The sequence below is a fragment of the Styela clava genome, chromosome 2 (assembly GCF_964204865.1).
Source record: "Styela clava chromosome 2, kaStyClav1.hap1.2, whole genome shotgun sequence".
Lineage (NCBI taxonomy): Eukaryota > Metazoa > Chordata > Ascidiacea > Stolidobranchia > Styelidae > Styela > Styela clava.
The window spans coordinates 18802633-18820996 of record NC_135251.1 but is presented as its reverse complement, the minus strand read 5'-3'; the positions used below and the strand labels follow the sequence as shown (position 1 = coordinate 18820996).

At 35.7% G+C, this 18364-nt stretch overlaps 2 protein-coding genes across 3 annotated transcripts; one reads left to right on the top strand and one right to left on the bottom strand.

The window, feature by feature from the left end:
* Positions 1-373: 373 nt before the first annotated feature.
* LOC144419825 (uncharacterized) lies at positions 374-9296 on the bottom strand. 2 transcript variants are annotated; one of them, XM_078109893.1, is made up of 13 exons: positions 9049-9296; positions 6844-6945; positions 6520-6578; positions 6367-6394; positions 6066-6168; positions 5214-5947; positions 4463-4540; positions 3984-4060; positions 3161-3341; positions 2592-2744; positions 2153-2320; positions 1652-1808; positions 374-1427 (listed from the first exon to the last, which is right to left on the bottom strand). In XM_078109893.1, exons 1-13 carry the CDS (start codon positions 9068-9070, stop codon positions 1298-1300), a joined length of 1992 nt encoding a protein of 663 aa, XP_077966019.1. In that variant the 5' UTR covers positions 9071-9296; the 3' UTR covers positions 374-1297. The 2 variants fall into 2 exon arrangements, with proteins under 2 accessions (XP_077966019.1, XP_077966020.1); XM_078109894.1 differs by having other exon boundaries at positions 6844-6942.
* On the top strand, positions 9295-16851 carry LOC120331157 (uncharacterized). The gene is made up of 2 exons (XM_078109892.1): positions 9295-9620; positions 9851-16851. The coding sequence occupies exon 2, from the start codon at positions 10177-10179 to the stop codon at positions 16702-16704; it is 6528 nt and encodes a 2175-aa protein (XP_077966018.1). The 5' UTR covers positions 9295-9620; positions 9851-10176; the 3' UTR covers positions 16705-16851.
* The last annotated feature ends 1513 nt before the right edge of the window (positions 16852-18364 follow it).

Sequence of the window (18364 nt, the reverse complement as noted above, 5' to 3'; positions counted from 1 at the left end):
ATATTTTGTCGCAACAAGCCTAGTGATCTTGGTTATATCACAAAGTTCTCGCTTAAAAATTAGCAACATTTTTAATCGATGTCAACTTGCCTGTATGACCATATTCTATATGTGTGTGCACACCAATCACTTTGGGATATAGAACATTTATGGGTACGGTTTTGGTTTGCATTTGACTTTTTCCTCACTTTTCCCTCTCGATTTGTAATTTATTGACAGGAAACGATTAGGAAACGATTGGGGTCGCACGCCGCCGTCATGGACGTGAGTCTTGTTCTGAATTGGTCATATTATATATATATATATATATATGGATATTTTTTGCCTGTATTATCAAAATCGTTCGAACTTGTTATTTCGCAATGTCTGTTGTCGTGTATGCTTTATTTCCCTTTCCTAGAATTTTTTAATCTAATTCAAATATAAAATTCAGCAGAACTCTTGGCATATTGTGTGTAAAGCTCAAAACTACAAATAATAACCCAGGATATAATAAGATTTACAATAAAGATACAACAAAAGTTACTCATGTATGCCAACACTTATTAAATAAACCTATGTGACCCACATCCTTTTTGTCGTGATAAAAATATAGTTCGCAAATGTAACCTATTTATTAAAAAAGTTCGCAATCTCTGTTTTATAAATTAATACAAATGGGAATTCACAATTGATACACTATTTCCGAATAGCTTTTGGAGTAATCACGATCAAAATGAATAATATCCTACTAAAAATAGAATAGACTATGCACGGTCTTTCCATATTTCAAGAAACTTAATCCATAGCCACCTTATGTTCTAATAAAAAGCAACTGCGATTTTTTCTGCCTATTTAATTTTAAAACCACACGATAAACTATAGAGAAAAGTTGAATAAGAATATATAAATGTAAGTTTCATGAACACAATGACAATCCACCAACGGCATGAATATAGTGATGCTACGACTTTGCCTTTCACAGTAAATCATTTAAAACGGCCTGCGGCCAGAATTTCGAGTATTATAAGTTGCAAAATTGTTTGCGAGTCCCATTGTTTTATAATTCTACGTGTGAATATATGGCTGTCTGTGCAAAATATCATTTTCTTGTAATATTTGCACACAATATGCAAGAAAATGGAAAAAGAGGTATTCAAATCTCAAAACATTTTTTTACTATATGTCATGCTCTGTTCATTCCTTCGCTTGTAACCTAGCTCTTTGACAATATCACAACATAGGATAATGTTTTAAACATCCCCAAAATATTGCTTCTGCTTGATCGCGTAGGTAATCCAACTGTAATTCAACATTTTTATGTTGAAAAAGTGATGCAGACAGTACCCTCTCCTTTAATATGCATATTATCGATTAGTTCGTGTTGGATCTTTTGAAAAGGTGTAGTTGCTCCCGTGTCAATGATTTTGGATTTTTCCATACTTGAACTAGAAAAATTGTAAAACAAAATTTGGCCGCCAGCATATATTCCCACAGTCAAATGAAAGCAATTTAACACAAATATAAAACAAAAGCTAAGCAAACTGAAACACTTTTCTAGTATTGTCGTTTTAAAGTCAAGTATATATTTCTTAAAAGAAACAGCATATTAATCAGAGCACTACAGCTCGACTTGGTGAATTGCTAAACGAATTTCCGACATATTACATACCTCGTACTTCCTCCAACGACATACAGTACAGAATTAATGACACATGCTCTAAAACATGCCCTCGGTACTTGTAGCAATGTTGATAGTTTCGTCCATTGACATCTGTTTGTGTTAAACTCATAAACAATTTTAACCCTGTTTCTCCCATTAGATCCACCTGCAACCAAGTTGGAGAGACATATTGGTAATTCAATACACCGACCGTAAATTCCGGGATAATCAGCATCGGAATTGGTCGAGTTGGTTGTGAAGGACTACATATCCATTTAAAATAATGCAAAGCTGTGATAGCAAACACACGTTCATGCGTGTATATAAAATTAATTGTCTGTGTATGAACATCTCTGGTATATGCATATCAAGTTGGTTGTATATGTGCACGCAATTGTCCGTAAGTGTATATTTGGTTGGCTGTATATGATATTTTTGGTTACATATGTATATGACGTTGCAAACCCTATCCAAATGATCAAGCACTGGTACAATTATAACCCTGCATACCTAAAACGTATATTTTTTCGTTGTGCGCTGCCGCAGCAGGTGCGTAATGCAAATCCATGGGACATTTGTTTAACTCCCAGCTACCTTTGGTGCCATCATTTGGATCAAATCTCTCATAGTTCTTAAGCACTTTTGTTCCGTCTTTTCCACCGATGCACCATAGGTACCCTAGAGAAATTAAAATTGTTAATAAGTGAGTTCATTATAAATTAAAGTTTAAAACTTATGCGCCCTTTCTTTGTAAAAATATTTAACTTGGCACTTTGCATTTATTACTGCTCCTGGTGAATATAAAAACGATGAGAATCCCATCAGGTTATCTTCCATATGAACAGCGGTGTGCAAACATTTAAATTCAATAACAATCAACAAATTTGTTTTTGAATATCTTCACATTTTTATTAGGTATCTTGCCATGCAACAAGAGATAACATTATACCTTGACAAGCTATAAATGCGTGGTGAGCTCTCTTGGAATTCATCTTAGGGAGTTTTTCCCACAAATCTGTGCTGTGGTTGTATTTGCTGCATGTTTGTTTCGATGCTGTGCGAAGTGGGGAGACGCTTTCACCGCCAGCAACGTGGATAAATCCTATAACGAGAATGCGATACTATAAATGGATAACAACATCCTTATATTATCTAGTGCAAAAATAAAACAAATAACAATCATCTGATAATCAAGAATCAAGAAGCAAAGTGATTTTGGGCCCGCTAACGACAGTCAGGAAATCATCCTAAGGCACCGGGCATACATGAACTGGTTGTCAATCAATCATCATCATTACATATTGTACTCCAAAAATCGATGGGCTTGTCACCTCTACCGGCATCTCTCGTGGAATGATCGATAACCATCCAGGCTCTTCATCTGTTCAACACTTGACGACATATAATAATGTGTAACGCGTAATTCATTATGAGTGAATGTAATACTTGTTAGTGAGATACACTCCTCATATGCTTTCAGATGGATGTGGTTCGAATAAAAGGTAGTTAACTTCTTACCATTGAATGCTGCTACAGGGGGAAATTCTCCATGATTTTCATCCAGATTTTGAATTTTAGTCCATTTTGAATGGCGAATACCAACATTTAATTTCCACGCCATTTTATTCTGAAGAACATAAACAAATTGTCCAATAGCAACTGCTGATAAGTGGCGTCTGTTCATCTCTGGTGTACAAGGCTGTAATAAAACAATATGGTTATTTAATTGAGTAGTTATTTTCTGAATTTCTACTCAAAAATATAGTGATACTAAAATTTAATAATCCGGCAATTTTAGACGAATAATCATTCACATATATGGATTGTACTTCAAAACGCGGTAATAAAAATTGAAAGTCAATCCTTGTCAACTCTTTTTTGCATCAGTTTGGCTTTCACAGTTTCACATCAATTTGGAATCATAAATATTTGAATTCTGAAGGCATGAATAATTTTACACTATTAGACAGAAATTTGATGTCTATATTTTCATATTAAATAAAAAGGTTCAGGTTTATGGTAGCAATATAAAATGTTTACAATTCAGAGAGGTTCGCCATGATATCAAATGACTAGCCGCCAGAAATGTTTGACTCAAGTCGATTTCGAAGAGCCTTGGGACTCTTGATGTTATTTGTTAGGTTGTCGCACGTACATACTGTCTTATCAAAATGTACATTTATATTATATTATCACTATCAGATAGGAGTTCATATGTATATTTTCATATTAAATAAAAAAGGTTATCAGAGCCGGGCTATTAACTTTTCTTTGTTAGTGAAATGGCGTGCAAACTTGTGATGGACTTATTTGCTATTGTTTTAGTATCAAAATGTCTTACAGTAATTGCTCTCAAACTATTCGTTTCTGGATCGTAACTTTTCAATTCCCGCGATTGAGAGTCGAACAGAATCATGACTGAAAAAGACATATTACATACATCATCACGATAAAATATTCCATTAATATGAAAATCCAGATAACTGAGGAATGGAATTGTGGGGGAAGAATCGGCTAATAGACTGGACGACAAATGTCGATAGTTGAAGGTGGAAGACATTCCCTAGTATGCTATGCTGAATTGAATTTATTAAAAATTTATATCGACAATTTTATTCAGTGTTGGGACTTTTATTTCAGGAAAGTAGACAAAGTAAGAGCTGCACTGTTTAGGTAAAACATCTTCATGCAGAGCACGCAAGTCCACATCGCAACGTAGTTGAAAGAATACAATTATTTTTCAGCAAAACATGAAAAATATTCACAACAGAATGTTAATAAAAGCTATACTTCCTTTCCAACAATTAAGGATAGTCTTACCAGTCTTTGTAGTCGAAACTGGTTGTTCCTGAACAACCAAGTTCCTTGGACTAGCCGGAGTGTAATCTTCAAAATCATCTACGAATAAGCGCAAAATGAATAGTTAATTATTGGGAATGAAGCCCCAGTGAAAAATGTGCGTATATATTTTTTTTTCGATATCGGCTTTGTCAAGAGAAAAAATACTTGTAAACATATTTACACCATGTTACACAACATGTTTAGACAGGCCGTTAGATATTAACTAATTGGTTATAATTTCCTCATGTCTCCACTTCAGATTGGCAATAAAGGATGACTCGTGGTTTTGGGTGCCAGTGGGATATGTGATGGCCAGTAATAATTCTTTATCAACCATATCAAAAATGAACCTCCCCGCAATTTATGGGGGAATTACATCTGTATACTGTATTGACTTTACTTTAAACTTATATATATGTTATATATTACTTTATATTTACTTTATTATTATATATATACTTATATATATAGTTTCACGTTCTGCCATCTTTCAATGTACTGGTAGCTCTACTAATCGGCTGTAAATCACGTAAAAGATTATGAATAACAAAACGTGTTCTCAGGTCCAATGTCCAATTCAAAAACTATATTATTACTATATATAGATTGAATGTTGTATTTAACTTGTATACCATGACTCGTCGTACACTGCCTGCAATGTTCATAATTTCAAGCATTTTGTTGTATTAGCTTTCGGAAATAAAAACAATATGTAAACATCATTACCTACCTTTGAAGAAATCATGGCGAAGAATTTCCTTTGCTGATGGCCGGTCTTTTGGATCAGCACTCAGCATTTTTTCTAGAATAATTTTACCTTCATCAAATTCTGGAGAGCGAAGGTGGGTCATATCCATATATTTAGTTCCTCCAGTGCTTATGTAATGTGCCCAAGATTCTGGATTTGAACCAAATACGTGTTTTCCTGTAGACCACATGAAATAAAACGTCAATGCTAAAGAATATATATCTGAGTATTTGCTAAATTTGCCATCGTGAGGTTTCCACCCGTTCAAAACATATTGAGGTATAGAGCTGGTGTAAGAATTGTCAATTTTGCTTAATCCGAAATCTGCAATTTTTATCTGTGAACTGTCCCGAGAAAACAGAATATTGTACGGATTTAGATCTCCATGAACAATTTTTTTCTCATGAAGGTAAAGCAGGCCTTCACAAATCTGTCGACTATGAGACATACAATCCTGTATTTTCAATTCTTTTCGTCTTTCTTCAAACTCTTTGATAAAATCATGAAGGTTCTGTTCATGGCAAAGTTCCATTGCAATGTAAATAAACTTCCCACGATCACCTTCATGTATACCCGATCTAATCATTTTGATTATATTTGGATGAGTTAGTTTATTTAATATCTGAGCCTCTTCCAGCAGTCTCCTGTTTCTTCTTTCATCATTAGTCAAGTCAATTATTTTGATGGCGATGTCTTGTTCTCCTATCACTGGAGATCTGCACAAAAATACAAATTGGATATAATGAAATAAAAAAGGTTGAGAGCTCAGAGTTGAAACCTTTAAATTCAAAATCAAAATAAAGTGAAACATTGTAAATGCATTAGGTGTCTAACCTTACCATGTCGTGGTACATTCTCTTGGAAATTGAAAAGCAAATGGAAGACAGAGCAAGGCAATGAATATTGCTAACGAAAAGATACACGGTATCGATAAATCCTTTGCATTTTTGAAAAAATTTCAAGACTCAATGGACACCATATATATATATATAACTACCTATGTAGGCCCTTGAATACTTGTGAATTTCGATTTCGACCCAATGTCTGATTCTTCAGTAAATATATTTCCTCGGATAACTTTGATTCATTGTCATTATTCGACTTGGATTGCTGTCGTTGAGTAGATGGTGGATTCGGCGAAGCTCTTGTACCAACGTAATAATCTGAAAGCCAGAAATATGATGATAATATTTTATTAAACTGTCGAGTTATTCTAGGCACAATTATGAATAACTTAAATTCAGATAAGTTTAAAGAGGATTAATTTGTTTCAACAAACAAAACTCACAATGATTTTGTTGCAGTTTCCTATTCTTGCTGCTTTGTAGTTGCCATCCTGGAACTGGTCTAAAAAAATGTTCCTCGTTATTTTGCGTGTGTATTCAAGTCATTTATGTATATGATTTAAGGTTCACGTTGTTTTCCTCAAGTTCATTCACTCGTTCAAGTCTTTTTCAACGAAAAACGAGTTTCAGGAGCAAGATATCAAGGAGTTTACCTTGCACGACTTTTTGTTTTAATCAGGCTTCAGTGTCGGTATTCTAATATATAAACGGGTTTTGATTGCAATATTTCATCAATCTGATATTGACTACAGTATTTTCACACTCACATTCTTGGTTATGTGAAATTCCTCGTTGCTGGATACTATGTTCTCCACTATCTTTGTTATGTGAAATTCCTAGTTGCTGAATACTATGTTCTTCACTACCTGCTGTATAAACATAGAGTGTGGTTGGAAACGTGATATGAATACACAACCGAATATATGCATATACGACCAACTCATGTACAAACAGAGCCAACGAAATATGCATATACTATACCAGGGGTGGGCAACATACGGCCCGCGGGCCGTGTCCAGCCCGCTACGAGATTTTGACCGGCCCGCTAACTGTATATACATCAGTACAATATGATATTACATTATTACACTTTTAGTATATTATGATAAATTCATTATGGGTTTTTTGGTCTCTATTTTTTGTAGTTTAAACTTTACTTTAAACTGGATTTATAATTTTCTTTTTTGCATTAGCGAATAAATATGTGATTAAGATATTAAATACTATCCATGTTATAATCCGGCCCCCCGAGAACTTCATTTTCCCACATCTGGCCCGCCGACTAGAGAAGTTGTCCACCCCTGCACTATACAGTAGTCACTGACTACTGAGTAGGGTCAATGTCATACGCATATACTTGATATTGCGTATATATATACTTGATATCATTTGAGTGATGTACATACACGGGTAATGTCGTATGCATAAAAGCCGACTTGTTATACCAAAATACCAAAATATTTAATTTATTGCCGATTCGAGCATTTTAGAATGTCTTTCCATACTAGCTGTGTTGAACGTATCTCGCAATTGCGTCGACTTACGATAAAATAAAAGCACCTCTACTCTAAAATGCCACCGCATTCTGAAGATATGAAAATACTTAATAGGCTGCTCGAATAATTTTAGTTTTAATTCGTATTTTGGGGGTCTTGCGAATTTGTCAATTTTGAGTTATTCGCAAGAGAACTGTTTGCTGGTTTTTGGTCAATTCACCGCCAAAAATCTTGTGAAATCGGTAACTATCCTGGTTAAAATACGGAATACCCGGATATATTCAATCTCCACAAACTAAATAACGTTTGGTGCAAGCTATTTTCTAATCACCCTACACTTTGTTCAATTTAGAAAAGCATTCTTACGCTCATGGAAACTTCCAAACTTGTACTAACGTAATGTAGATGTACTGAAGTGATACAAATAAACGGATCATCCAAAAGCAAGTTTCTACAAGTTAAGTATAATGATACATACAGATTTAGCCGCTAGTGGTACAGTAGGTTGTTTTCTATTATGTCCCGGATAAGTGGGACACGACATTTTGGAGACTATTTTACATCAAGTTGAAAGAGACTGAAACCTATGGGCAAGGGGGTATTCACTTGGCAAACACAGACAGTCCTCGAACTCGTTATAGAACTATAATAGGAAATTCGGAATAAAATTATAACCGAACCCTAACCTGGTATACATACTACGGGAGTACCGAATGTGCTGGTGACAACTATGAAATTCTCTTTTGAGTAGGCTACTGTGTGTCCATTGGCAATGTTATTGCGCTTAGCAAAACTGCTATTGATGGAAATATGAGAAATGACTTGTATCAAGAGTAATAAAAGGCTAAAATACGATGTGTCATTCAGTGGTAAGCCTCTACCTACATTTTGTTAGCCCGTCATAATAGATAAAAATTTTCAGCTCGAGGTGCATGGCTTTATACTTGCAATTTGTCATGTCGTAATGTCCACAATAGTTGGTCGTTCATAGCATGAATGTACTATTGACAACAACGACTTTGATGCTTTTTTTCTCTCTAACGTCAAAACTATTGTTTGTCCATTGGCTGTAAATTGACGACAGACTAATCAAATTAAAATTTATGTCGTCTAATTTTCATATCATGCCATATATCATTTTATTACATCTACTGTTTACACCTGTTACAAGTCATCTCTCATATTTTAATCAACAGTTTTGGAATTCCTTTAAGTGTCGGAAGACTTCCACACTTCGTCAACGAACTTAGCCATACTCTAAAAAAAATTATGACGAGGCTTTTCTAAAATTAGGTAGACTCTTAAAAACCAGCTAAGCATGACTTTGCTTACATCATGCATTTTGCTTTGATTTGCGCACTTGCGTTTGAATTTTGTTTATATATAGCTTTCTTGAATAGTTGCTAATAGGGAATCTTCAAAATATGACAAACAAATATACGTATTTTGCAGTAACTGAAAGTATATCGATCTTACCCCCAACCGGTACAACATCCATATGTGCAATCGACTATCATAGATTAATTGAAAATTTGAAGTATGACTAAATAAAAAAATTATAGAACATATTATCAAGCATATCCTCCTTTTCTAGCAATTTATAATGTGGATTATGTATATTTAAGTTGAATCATACTGAAAATCTTGACTGCAAAACAAACTCTTCATCAACCAAATGGGATAAAGTTACCCTTCACTTTTGTAAATGACAATTCAAACGTTATACTAATTGAAACTGCCTCTTTCGCTTCATTATATTTTTTGTTGTTTACCACTGGAGGCGCTGGTGGTACATACGTTCACAGATTTTAGTGATTGTGACATCATAATACCCCGTGCGCGTTTGCTGCGCGCGCTGCTTCAGTACCTTGATTCGACCTTCTCACGACTGTGGGATTTGTGGTGCAAGGTTTTCGTTGTCTGGAGATTTGTAGTTCCAAGGTTTTAATTGTATTTTCATATATTTAGATTTAATAACATTAACTTAATTTCAATAACTGTCCCAATCAACTGTCGATTGTTTCGTAAGCTGAAAGCTACACTGTCAAGTACGTATTTCAGTTTATTGTTTTTATATTTAAGGAATATTTCGGTTGTACCGTGTTCTATAATGACCACTTTTGTAATCAGCCGCAACTGTTATTATACTGGCGTAAACCTGCGTATGTTAAGTTCAGTTCTAATGTGTACAATTTTGTTTAGTTAATGATTTCAATTGTCAATTGAGTTATTTCTTGCCGGCACATTATTTGTTGTAATTATTGTTTGTTTTATTTAGAAAACCGTACTTCCCGTACACGTATTGATGTACTCTCGTACTGACGTACTCTCGTATCCACGTATTGTCGTAATCACGTACTGTTGTATTATCATACCTATAACATCGTACCGACGTATCTTCATACACCTGTACTTTCCTGACAATAAACGACATCAACTTGTACTGTTGTACGCGTCTTTTTGCATTGGAGTGACAAAATCAGTTTACTAAAACAGATCGACCATCTAAGAAATACACCTGGTGTGGGCGCTAAAGGCACTCCAAATTTGGCGTCTACATTAGTTTTTTGACATTTGCAATACTGCAACAAAGTTTTTGAAAATATGGCCGAATCAAATGACAACATCAATGAACCAGCTGCCGCTGATGAACTAGTGAACAGAGACAATGATATGTTAGAAAATATGTCGGTTACTGGATTTTCTGAAGCAACTGAAAATAATGTAATTGCTTTGCTGACTATTCCAACACAAGGTATAATTCCTGTTTTGCCTAATGAAAGTCAATCAACTTCTAAAGATTGTCATAGTGCGTCAATCAAAGATCTGTTCCTAAGAGGTCCTGATGTAGAGTCAGATTTCCAACCAAGTTCAGAAAAGAACAACCAAGGAGCATCTGTAGCATCTGGCCTTGCTGAAGAAGGATCAACAAATGCGCATGCTATGACAACAAGGTCGAAGATAAAGACAAATAAAAGCAAGGCTTCAAAAATAAATAGTCAGCAACATAGATCAGTAATGCGAAGTTTGATAACATCACGCAGTGGTACAATTCGGTCGCGATCTTCATGCTCAACAAGAATGTCCAATTTGAGTGATTCACAAATTGAGAATATATTCGAAACAAGAAAGCTGAATCAACAAAGGCGCACAGAATTGGAGAAACAACAATTGCAAAATCGCCTAGAAAGTGAGAAACAAATTTGGGAAAATAACAATCAAGTTGAAAACCTAAATTTAGACAATGAGTGGCAACAGATTCTACAAAAACAGCAAGCTGAAGAGCGTAAGGGAAAGGCCGAACTGGAAGCTTTTCAACATCGTCGCCAACAAATGCTACAACGAAGAAACATCGAGATGGAGCAGTTCAACAAGAGGAAGCAGATGAACCTACAAGAAATTGAAGACAAAAATCAACGTGAACAATTGGAACTGGACACTAATTTAAATGAAACTTTAGCAGAAAGAGGCGTTCTTATAAATACGCCCCCTGTTGCTGCTAGTGTCGAAATCAGTCAGCAGCCATCAAATTCCTCTATGAAACAAACAAAAATATTAAATGTGACCAGTCCAATAATACCAGCTTTAAGTACACCATTTTCAACACCTAATCAATTACCTGTCTCTAGAAGTTGTGATGTGCATTGTGAGGGTCGACCAAGTGAACGTGTGAACACCGCAGAGCATGGTGAGTCAGTTTCTTATTCCTCCTCTGATTTTGGGGTTTGCCGTCCACAAATGGTCCCGAGTGCATGTGTGACTGTTGTTGAATCTGTGTGTGACATGGCCCAAATACCGTTAACATCTGAAAATTTGTTTGTGAGCTCTTGTAGTGTGGTGAATTCTGGTTTGACTTCCTGTGTACCTGCATCATGTGTATCTAAGCCAAGTTTAAGGTGTTGTGAAATTCCAATGTCATGTGTGGGTGATAACAGACAATTGCAGAGCAATGCAATTTACACTGGGGCTGGAACGAACCACAGTGAAATATTAACGAAATTTCCAACTTCATTCAATACTATTCCATTGCATACGACTAGTTCGGCTGTTAATATGAACCCTACATTACCAACACTAATAGATAATCCTGGCAGAATTGAAAATGCAGAGGCAATGCACTCAGTGAATATTGGCTCAATTCGAAAGCCTATTGTGGGCAGTCAACCAAGTAATGCAAATGCACAGAATGACAATATTTCGAATCAACAAGCAGCTAACCCTCAAGTTATATATGTGCCTCAAACTTTAGGTTTGCCACCATCTGAACCCCCTGTATTTTGTGGTAATGCAGGTGAATATAGGGATTTCATTGATATTTTTGAAACCGTAATTGGTAGCAGATTACAAAATCCAAAGCACAAACTAGTTTATCTTCTTCAATATACAAAAGGCCCTGCTCGTGCTTTGGTTAAGGGATGCCAGCACAGAACAGATAGCTATGATGAAGCTATCCGATTACTTGAAGAAACTTATGGTCAGAAATTTCAAATTGGCGAATCCTGCATTAATTCCATAGCAAATGGTCCTCGACTGAATTTGAGTAACAAAGAATCATTAACTGTGTATTCAGCAGAAATCATGTCATGCAAAAATACGTTGATAGGGGTTGAATACAAAAATGTTGCCCTTATGACCATAGAAAAAATAGCTTTAAGAATGCCGCCTGAATGGAGATCTGGGTGGTTATCAAAGATGGACAATGTACTACAAATAAAGAAAAAGGACCTAACAATAGAGGATCTTGCTGATTACGTCCGTAAGAAAACTAGAGAAGTATGCAATGTTCCCTCTATCGAATTTAATACATCAAAACAAATTATTTCCACAAGAGGCTCGAGGCCATACAAATCCTCATTTGCAACTACAGTTCATAATAATAGACCTGTACGCAGATGTGTAAAATGTGATGGAGATCATTACTTAAATCAATGCGATGAATTTCGAGGCATGACGTATGATAAGAGATTGGAGTTTGTAAAAAAGCAAAAGTTGTGTTTTTCATGTTTATTATCTGGGCATTGGGTCAGGGAATGTAAACGAAACAACCCTTGCAAAAATGCAAACTGCAGAAGAAAACACACAACACTTCTTCATCCTCCGGATAAGGAACCAATAAAAGTCCCTACATCAAGTAGTCATGAAAGTACTACACAAACACATAATGATTATAGGACACAGATGTCTGAAACCAAATTTAATGCATTCCTAAATGCCTCTGACGAACAAAAGGTTTTGCTCAATGTTGTATCTGTTAAGGTACGCATAGCTGGTAGAAGAAATGCTGTTATAACCAATGCATTCTTTGACAATGGATCGACTTGCTCTTTTATAAGCAATTCGCTGATGAATAAATTAAACGTCAATGGACCAGTTACAAATCTGAACATTCGTACGATAAATAATACTGTGGAACACAAGCAATGCACTGTTATAAAGAACCTCGAATTAGCAGATTTCGAGGAGTCAACATATGTAAGGTTAAATCCCTTGTTTTCAAACGATCAAATTGGTGTTGATCAAACAGATATCCCTACACAAAGTGATCTTGATCAATTTAAAGAATTTAATGGTATTGTGATACCCAAAGTAGAATGTGATGTGGAGCTCTTGATTGGCAAAGATAATCTTGGTTTGCATAAACCATTGGAAGTGATTTATGGCCCAAACAATTATTTTGCATCGAAGACAATTGCTGGATGGATGGTTAACTGCCCTGCGAAAAATGGAAAAACCAAAAATTCTACATATTTCACCAAATCTCAACTAAATCCTTTGTGCCAAATGTGTGCAGATGTTGTTGATTCTGCAATTAATGAAAAAGATGAAGTTTCACCAATTCAACAAGTTTTTCTTGACAAAGTTAGTAAGTCAATTAAGCTCAGAACTGATGGACATTACGAAATAGGTTTACCATTGAAGAATCCTGATGTTAAGTTGCACTCAAATAAATATCAAGTTTTGCAGCGAGCAGAATCATTAAAGCGTCGTCTTCACAAGGAACCGGAATTTTATGCAGAATACAAGGATTTTGTTGCAAATATGATCACAATGGGTTATGCTGAAGAAGTTCTGGATGCCAATGAAGAAGAAGGAAGGACTTGGTACCTCAGCCATCACGGAGTTCGTCATCCAGAGAAGAAAACGTTAAGGGTTGTATTTGATTGCTCAGCAAAATCAGAAGGAATTTCATTTAATGACATCCTGTTACAGGGGCCGGATTTAACAAATAATTTAGTTGGAGTCTTGTCACGCTTTCGCAAAAATATTGTAGCTGTTCAAGGGGATATACGGTCCATGTTTCATCAGGTAAAGGTGAAAGAATGTGATAGAAATTTCCTCCGTTTCTTCTGGTGGGAAAATGGTGACATCACTTTACCCATGAAAATTTATAGAATGTCGGTTTTTCTCTTTGGAACTGTGTGCTCTCCAAGTTGTTGCAACTTCGCTTTGAGACAAACTGCAATAGATAACAAAAATGATTTTGAACAAAGTGTGATTGATGCAATTAATGATTCATTTTATGTTGATGACTTTTGTGATTCTAAGCCGGATGCTGCTAGTGCCCTCCAACATATAAAGAGTGTTACTGAAATTGCTGCTAAAGGTGGTTTTGAAGTGACGAAATGGGTGAGCAATGACCGTGAAGTATTGGCCTCAATTCCAGAAGCTCACCGATCGAAGGAAGCAAAGCGTTTGGATATCTCTATAGATGAATTGCCTGTTGAGCGAGCTCTTGGCATGATATGGAACGCAAATGAAGATACAATAAGTTTCAGTACTAAATACACTGAACGACCAGCTACCAGACGGGGTATGCTGGGTGTTGTGAACTCAATATTTGACCCTCTTGGCATTGGCCAGCCGGTCATTCAACCTATGAAGGTCCTTATGCAAGGATTGTGCAGGAAGAAGCTGGGATGGGACGATTCAATTCCTCCAGAGTGTGAACAGGAATGGCTAAAGTGGATATCAGAATTATCCAAGTTAGAAGATTTTAATATTCCAAGATGTTTTTTACCGCCTGATTTTGGAAAAACCACAGAAATACAAATTCATCACTTTTCTGATGCATCCGAAAAGTCTTATGGTGCTGTTTCATATATACGTTTAAAAAATTCGTCTGGACAAATTCATTGCTCAATACTGTGTGGTAAAAGTCGATTAGTACCTCTCAAAGGCTCAACGATTCCCAGGTTAGAGTTATGTGCAGCAACAATATCTGCTCGAAATGAAAAATTCTTCCGTAAAGAACTCAAGCTCCCAATTGATGCATCTATATTTTGGACGGATAGCACCACCGTATTACGATATTTGGCAAATACTGATAAAGTTCTAAAAACTTTTGTTGCAAACAGGGTGAATGTTATCAAAGAAGTTTCTGATGTGAATCAATGGTACTATGTGCCTTCCAAATTAAACCCTGCAGATGTTGCTTCTAGGGGCATGTCTGCTGATGAATTTTTGAACTACCCACAATGGAAATTTGGACCAGATTTTTTATGGAAGAACCAGGAAGAATGGCCTAAACAACCAGATTTTCTGCATTCAATAGATAATAAAGATTTGGAATTTAAAAAGCAGAGTACACATTCACAGATGTGTTTTGCTCTAAATACAGATATACCTACTGTATTAGACCAAGTTACTACTAAATATTCAAATTGGTTCAAAATGAAGAAGATTGTAGCATGGGTTTTACGTTACAAGCGTGCACTGCTTTCCAAAGTCAGAGAGGATGTTTCTTGCAATTTGGGGAGTGGAAATATTAGATTTTTATCTGTTGAGGAGGTGCACTTGGCAGAATTCAAAATAATCAAAAATGAACAATTCAAATATTATTCAAAGGAAATTAATGTATTGGCCAAAGGTGAACAATTGCCTAAATCAAGTCCATTGTGTAAATTACAGCCTATTATGAAAGAAGGTCTTCTCCGTGTTGGTGGAAGAATTGGAGCATCGAGTCTTCAATATGACGCAAAACATCCTATAATAATTCCAAACAAGAGTTCTATTGCTAATTTGATTATTGAACATATTCATCAAGTTACATGCCATAGTGGAAGAGAATATGTAATTGCTGAATTACATCAAAAGTTCTGGATTATAAAAGCAAATGCAATGACACGAAAGATTCTCAACAACTGTATATCTTGTCGCAAGAGACAGCGGGCACCTGAATCTCAATTGATGGCCGACCTCCCAGAAGACCGATTAATACCAGACAAGCCACCTTTCTCTTTTGTCGCTCTTGACTGTTTCGGTCCATTTCTTGTTCGTCAAGGACGAAGCGAAGTAAAAAGATATGGTGTTATTTTCACTTGCCTAGTGACTCGTGCAGTGCATGTTGAAATTGCACATAGCCTAGATACAAGTGCCTTTATAATGTCTCTTAGAAGATTCATTTCAAGAAGAGGACAAGTAGTTGAAATAAGATCAGATAATGGAACAAATTTTGTCTCTGGAGAACAAGAATTGAGAAATTCTATCAAGACTTGGAATCAGAATCAAATACATAGGTTTTTGCTGCAAAAGAACATCAAGTGGCTGTTTCAAACTCCAGCGGCTTCTCACCATGGTGGAGTTTTTGAGAGACAAATCAGAACAATTAGAAAAATTTTCAACGCTATTTGCAGAGAACAAAAATTAACTGATGAAAGCTTAATTACACTTATGTGTGAATGTGAATCCATAGTGAATGGAAGGCCAATAACAACTGTATCCAATGATCCAAAAGATTTGACACCTTTGAGCCCGAACAATTTGTTGTTGTTGAAAGAAGAACCGATACTTCCTCCAGGAGTATTTGATGCTAAAGACTTGTATGTTCGTAAGAGATGGAAACAAGTACAATACTTAGCTGATGTGTTTTGGAAAAGATGGAGACGAGAATACCTTCCTCTGCTTCAAACAAGACAAAAATGGAACAAAGTTCAAAGGAATTTAGCTAAGAATGATGTTGTACTTGTGATGGATGAAAATTTGCCAAGAAATGCATGGCTGTTGGGTAGAATCATTGGAACGTTTCCCGACAACAAAGGCCGTGTACGTTCTGCTACGGTGCAAACCAACCATTCAATCTTAGATAGACCCATTACGAAATTAATTCTTCTGTGTGCAAGTGACTCTGATTGAGTTGTGTGCAAAACCTATTTCGTTTGACTCTAGTTGAATTGTGTGTATGTGAGATCAATTTCGTTTTTAAATTTTGTGATTTTGTTTTTGAGTGTGTAGAAATTTCAAATTTGTGGATGGCAAATTCTCAATTTCTAAGGGCCGGGATGAAACTGCCTCTTTCGCTTCATTATATTTTTTGTTGTTTACCACTGGAGGCGCTGGTGGTACATACGTTCACAGATTTTAGTGATTGTGACATCATAATACCCCGTGCGCGTTTGCTGCGCGCGCTGCTTCAGTACCTTGATTCGACCTTCTCACGACTGTGGGATTTGTGGTGCAAGGTTTTCGTTGTCTGGAGATTTGTAGTTCCAAGGTTTTAATTGTATTTTCATATATTTAGATTTAATAACATTAACTTAATTTCAATAACTGTCCCAATCAACTGTCGATTGTTTCGTAAGCTGAAAGCTACACTGTCAAGTACGTATTTCAGTTTATTGTTTTTATATTTAAGGAATATTTCGGTTGTACCGTGTTCTATAATGACCACTTTTGTAATCAGCCGCAACTGTTATTATACTGGCGTAAACCTGCGTATGTTAAGTTCAGTTCTAATGTGTACAATTTTGTTTAGTTAATGATTTCAATTGTCGAGTTATTTCTTGCCGGCACATTATTTGTTGTAATTATTGTTTGTTTTATTTAGAAAACCGTACTGCCGTACTTCCCGTACACGTATTGATGTACTCTCGTACTGACGTACTCTCGTATCCACGTATTGTCGTAATCACGTACTGTTGTATTATCATACCTATAACATCGTACCGACGTATCTTCATACACCTGTACTTTCCTGACAATAAACGACATCAACTTGTACTGTTGTACGCGTCTTTTTGCATTGGAGTGACAAAATCAGTTTACTAAAACAGATCGACCATCTAAGAAATACACCTGGTGTGGGCGCTAAAGGCACTCCAAATTTGGCGTCTACACTAATAATACGTAGCAACGGATTCAATATCCATTGTCACCTTTTGTGAAAGAAAATTGTTGAAATCGTTATATCATATTGTATTATATTTTCATTATTGTAGTTTTGTTTTCGAAGTACACATACTTTATTTATACTTTGTGATGTGATATCTTTTAATCAAACGGTAGGCAATAGTAGATTCTCTTCTCTGCGTGAGAAGATCAGAGCTTTCAAAAAGTACACAATGACAAAAATATATGATAACCAAAGCGTGACGACGTGATATCGTTCTTTAAAAAATAAAAGTGACATAAACAAAACAATTTTAACATTAGCTCTTATGGAAAATGTGATCACCAGGGCAGAAATTTGCATTTTTTGTGATTTTCTGGTTATCTTTCGTTGTAAATGTGTGCAGTTTTATATATAGAGTGATTTTTAGATATTCTTCGATATTTTTATGACAATAAACATGGTCAAGTTATAGTCGTATGTTAAAATTTTAATGAGCGTGGTAAACTGCTTGTCTGATGAAAACATTACAGAAATACATTTGTGTTATAGCAAGGCTCTTGAATTGCATACTTTTCATGATGTGTTGTTGTAAGCCTATGGTTATTGATTTTCTGGGAACTATTAGTTACCCCTATTAGTCCGGCAGATAAGGGGACCTTTTTGGCCCAAGTTTTATTTCAGACA